Below are 5,793 nucleotides of genomic sequence, written 5' to 3' on the forward strand. Positions count from 1 at the left end.
TTACATTACTTTACATTACATTACATTACATGACATGGCATTACATTACACTACATTACATTACATTACATTACATTACATTACATTACATTACATTACATTACATTACATTACACTTACATTACATTACATTACATTACATTACATTACATTACATTACATTACATTACATTACATTACACTACATTACATTACATTACATTACATTACATTACATTACATACATTACATTACATTACATTACATTACATTACATTACATTACATTACATTACATTACATTACATTACATTACATTACATTACATTACATTACATTACACTACATTACATTACATTACATGACATTACATTACACTACATTACATTACATTACATTACATTAGGCATTTACACTTCTAAGCGTGCCGACCCGCGTGCAACTCTCGCGTCCTGCTCGCCAATCTCTCACGTTGCCCACCCCACGCGTGACGTCACAACTCCCGCTAGACGCCGAATTCTCGGCAGTTCACGTTCGTGAAACATCGCCACCGCACAACACGACTCGCTCGCTCGCGCACGCGCTTACTAACAGGCTTATACTCGCGCTGACTACGCCGTTATATGAGCTGAACATCAATACTTGCTGCAGGGAGCACGCAGCGGCGCCACTTCTCCACGTTGAAATTTCTCGATGCGCGGACGATCGCTGCGCCATCTGCCGGGAGTTACACACACGCACGCTCTCGTACGCGCGCGCGGGGGTGGGGGCGCACGGTTGGCGCACAGATGTGTGCATAACTAACTACTGTTTAGTTTCCAGTAATCTGTAACGGCCATGCGGTAAACTGGTGTAATATCCTAGCGTCGGCACACGCGCGCGTCTGTATATATGAGGGCAGGAAATTACGCTCGTATACAAGCGCACGCTGTTAACGTAATGATGCGACGTTCCCCCAACCGGTCCACGCACGGGGTCAGATACAAGCAGCGACCCAGTATACGCTATCATTGGGAATTCGCATGGAGGATGATTGCCCCACCAAAACGTTTATAATCGGCGAGGATGATCGTCCACGTGTGTGTGTGTGTGTGTGTGTGTGTGTGTGTGTGTGTGTGTGTGTGTGTGTGTGTGTGTGCGTGCGTGCGTGCGTGCGTGCGTGCGTGCGTGCGTGCGTGCGTGCGTGCGTGTGTGTGTAGGTGAGTGTTTTTGTGTCCGTGTGCAAACATGCATGTGCTGTATACGAACATATAACATGGAACTTTTAACACTATTGCAACATCCTCAACTTTCTACTCGACCTGATGAATTATACTCACAGGTGCCATAGCATTGAAGAGATGTGTAATGAAAGATGCACCACTTCTTACTGATGCTTCTCCAGTTGGCAGGTTAGCTCCAGAATGACCTGGAAATCATCCATCCAATGACAAACATGTCGCGATGAGTTTAATGAAGAATGAACTCAATCAAACTGTCATGAAATCAGGTTATATACAGTTATAGCATTTCAATAATAAAAGCAACAATTTATTACCCATGCAACTATCTTACTTAAATCTTCAGTGACTGGAGTTGTGAATAATACTGCGTTAAGTTCACAAGTTATACCCTGCATGGTTGGATATTATCAGATGCACATATATATGTAGTATTAAATCAATCTAGGCATATAAATGAAAACATTTTCTGTTGCATGCACCTGACCAAGAGAGATTCGGATAAAGGACATTGGAGTTTTCGATAAGATTTACGAATAAGAAATGCTTCAACTTATTTACCAATTACTGACAAAATTTCTATTTTAATACATCAATGGCTAATAGCTGCAGTTAATGGTAGGACAAAGCATCCCATGAATGTAACTCATGGAGTAATCCAAGTGGTTAAAATGATAAGTTATAACTATTATCTTAGCAGTTCAGTTGTTCACGCAGATAAAAAAGACAGTTCTGTGCATTGTGTATGGAATCGCTTGAAAACGATGGTAGAATAGGAAGTATGATGCAGTCACATGTAAGCGTGTACATAACAGACATAAAACCCTAACTTACAACTATCAACCAACTGTAAACTACACAGCTAATGCTTCCTTACCTAAAGATACTTTAACACCTCGCTGTGCTAATTCTGCAGCAACCGTTGGAGCATTCGGGAGGTCTGGTGCTATTGTACACAACACAACATTGTCCAGTGTTCCATACATAGCCTCTACATCACAGAAACCCTTGTCGAATCGTCTGATGAGACTTTCTGGGTGAGCACCTTTCTTGGATGGGCATATGAACGGTCCCTCAATGTGGACACCTACGTATATATATCCGTATCGATCCGTATATCAATGCTGCAGCTGTTTAGTGTGATATTAACACCTTATTAAAACAAATATCATGTTTCTTATATTAAGTCTGCTAGACAAACCTAATGACCTAAAAAACCTAGACATTACCTAATATGCCAGCACCTTTCTCACTACCATCTCTTTGCGGTATTTTTGGAAGAATCTGCAAACAAAATCAAGACTCGTGATATATACACGTAGCTTATGCCACGGTTTACGATACAGGTAAATAATATACAAACAGAAGATACTATATTGCAGATACCAAGATTGACACAATAGTAGAAGTATTTGATATTACTTGTACCTGCATGAGAATGGTGTGATCTGTCTCTCAAATTACTTTAGGATATGTAAGGCGAGAATTTTTTATTTTGTTGGTTTACAGATCTGCCGACCCGAATTTTCAAGAAAAACGAAAAAAAATAAAAATTGAAAATCTGTATATTTTTATTCCCGCCGACCTTTTCTCTAAGAAATATGAATAAAAAAATGTAAACTTGCACAAACAATTTATAATAAAAGTAAAAATAATTACAAGTTGAGTTTTTTTTTCATTTAGTTTTCCTAAAATACTTTAATATCATGTATAACAGTATCACTGTATTTTGACTTGTTTGATCTGACAAAACGACAATTTTTTTTTTTTTTTACCCTACCGAGGAAACAACAAACAAACAAATTCTGTAAACCAACAAATTAAAAAAAGGTGGCCAAAGTGAGAAACTACCTGTTTATAGAGCTCCGATGGCGAGGTGATGATGGTTGGACAGAATGACGTAACCCCATGCTCCAGCAATCGCTTGGCAACCAAATCAACACCACTCCCAACATCCCCGTTTGTTGAGAAATCGATCCCAAATGCACCTGTTAGATTGCATAACGAATAGAAGATCGCTAGCTATTCTCAATGATTCAACATAATGTGATAATATTAGGAGTAAATAAACACAGATTTTTGATAACGAACAAGGCCATAATAAAAATATTGTTTGTTTGCCCTCACCCGACCGACCCGCCAAAAAGGGGCCAACTCAAAATATTTTTATTGATCTTTCCCATTTTTTTTTACAAATTGTATCACTGTACAGTGTACATTATATAAATCTGTAGGCAATACATTAATTATATGTACCAAGCAAAACAAATATTCAACATAAAAGGTATCTCCACACTTGTGTTTGTAAGCACACCCGAGCATGTAGACACCATGCTGAATTTGTAAAAAAGACCCCCCTCAAAAAAAAGCCTTACCTACCTACCCAAACTTTTCAGCCTGGGTCGGGTGAGGGCAAACAACTATATTTTTAATTGTGGCCCAAAGATAAAAAATAAACTAAAATGTAACAATGAAATAAACATGTAGCTCTACAATATACATCATGCAAAACTCTTGAACTTTACTCTGAGACCTTTACTTTCTGATATTTTACTGTATACACTGTAAGTCCAGTGTCCATTCTGTAAGCATATTTCAAACGTTGGTACAACTTATGTACATCATCACAACACTTCACACTATACATCACATACTAGAATTACCATTTATCTGGACGTCTATAAAACCTGATGCTAGAATTTGACCACCACAGTCCACCTGAACGTCTGCATACCCCTTCTCAATGTAAAACAAATGTTCCGGATTCAGTATACGACCATCTCGTATCCACAGGTCTTCCCAGAGTAACTGGTGGTGCCGTAGTATCCTGCAGTTTCGGAACTGCACAATTTCAGATTTATTTGAGCCTCGCGTTGGCATTATATCCTAGAAATGGATACTGTGGCCTGTAGCATTGAACTTGGCACAGATATAAACGATGTACCTGCAATGAAACAACATGAATTATAATTGTACCTTCCACTTCAAATAATTACAAAAGAATTGATTATTTTACAACAGTATGATCATATAAAGAATATATACTTCACACCCCCCTCCCATCCTGTAGGTGTTTGGTTATGACATCTCACCTTGCAACCCAACGTTTTCCTAGAAAACAACTCACTGCCATGGCCTTGCTGCAACCACAGATTGGGCTGTACAGTATTGAAGAGTTATTTAGGACCTGTTTTCATTGATTTGTGGATGTCATTTGATGATTTTCAGTGCATTTCACCATTTTCGGTTGTACCAAAGATGGGAATCCTGTCACTTGTTTTTGACACCTACTCACAAATGATACACTGCAACTATAGTACCTTATATGTACAGTACCTCTAGTACTATAGCCCTTGTTCGCCACAATTTACAAAGAAAATTGTGGCGAACAAGGGCTATAGTACTAGAGCCCTTGTTCGCCACAATTTTCTTTGTATATTAGCAGCTCAGAGTTATTAGCTCTATAGCACTATGAAGCTTCCACTAATCATCATTATCCAGCGTGCAGTGCGGCGGAGGCTGCTAGAGATACAGCACATAATACGAGTGACCGCGTAAATCGATGTGCCCATCCCCAGTAATGGTCAAGTTAAAAAAAGATTATATTAGATTGATTGATTTAGCACTATCAAATACATACATACATTTATTACATATATTACATACATAAATTTAAATAGTAATTATAGCTTGGGTAAATATGCTGATTATGATGGTCGTTTAAAGTGTGATCACCTAAGTATCTACACATACAAAAACTTGTAGTTGGCAGATGGCTAACTACAACTAACGCAACAACTGAAAAAGTACAACTTGCCCAACTTGCCTAGACTTGACAAGTCCTTGACAATCGATTGTTCAATTTGTTGGGCTCGTCACTTTCTGAGTCAGCCAGTCTACGAGTTGCCTCAATGCCTGTAACCACAGGCTTGAAAATGAGTACTACTATAAACGACTTTTCAATCGCGCTGGATGACCCATTGGCATTGTCATCGCAATACATTATTTCATTGATCATGTCATATGATAATCACATGATTCGAGTGTAGCCGTATTGACATTGTGACCACAGGCACTTGGAATGTCTCAATAAAAAAAATAATGGTAAATAAACACGAAATGTATTTACTACCAAAGTCTTAATGTTTCTCTACTCTATTTCGCCTATAATCACCTGTAAATGCCGGTCAAATGCTCATCTGCAACACACAAGTACACCACACCACAGGCACTTGGAACGTCTCAATAAAATAAAAAAGGTAAATAAACACGAAATGTATTTACTACCAAAGTCTTAATATTTCTCTACTCTATTTCGCCTATAATCACCTGTAAATGCCGGTCAAATGCTCATCTGCAACACACAAGTACACTGCACGCTAGCTGCTGCACACTGACACATAAATACAAGAGAGAAAGTGAGATAAAGAGAGAGACAGCAGGGGAGAGAAAGATAACGCAAGAGAAAGAGAGAGAGCGAGCGAAAGAGTGAGAGAGAAAGAGAGAGAGCGCGCGAAAGAGTGAGAGAGAAAGAGAGAGAGAGCGAGGGAGAGAGAGAGAGAGAGAGAGAGAGAGAGAGAGAGAAAGACAAAGAC

General features: G+C 38.8%; 1 protein-coding gene across 3 annotated transcripts in view; it reads right to left on the reverse strand.

Annotated features, from left to right (window-relative positions):
- Positions 1–5,793, reverse strand: part of LOC106815940 (putative N-acetylglucosamine-6-phosphate deacetylase) — a 16,194-nt gene that overhangs the window by 3,460 nt on the left and 6,941 nt on the right. For 2 of the 3 annotated variants that reach the window (XM_014820472.1, XM_014820473.1), the window contains exons 2-7: positions 5,025–5,113; positions 3,862–4,142; positions 3,050–3,186; positions 2,428–2,482; positions 2,076–2,285; positions 1,298–1,386 (exon numbers count right to left, since the gene is read on the reverse strand). In XM_014820472.1, the coding sequence (XP_014675958.1) occupies positions 1,298–1,386; positions 2,076–2,285; positions 2,428–2,482; positions 3,050–3,186; positions 3,862–4,078 (708 nt within the window). In that variant the 5' untranslated portion in view covers positions 4,079–4,142; positions 5,025–5,113. Of the gene's footprint in view, positions 1–1,297; positions 1,387–2,075; positions 2,286–2,427; positions 2,483–3,049; positions 3,187–3,861; positions 4,143–5,015; positions 5,114–5,793 lie in introns of all 3 variants that reach the window. The other variant, XM_014820474.1, reaches the window with a different exon arrangement.

This window comes from Priapulus caudatus, unplaced genomic scaffold, assembly GCF_000485595.1.
Source record: "Priapulus caudatus unplaced genomic scaffold, Priapulus_caudatus-5.0.1 Scaffold1244, whole genome shotgun sequence".
NCBI classification, from domain to species: Eukaryota; Metazoa; Priapulida; class Priapulimorpha; order Priapulimorphida; family Priapulidae; genus Priapulus; species Priapulus caudatus.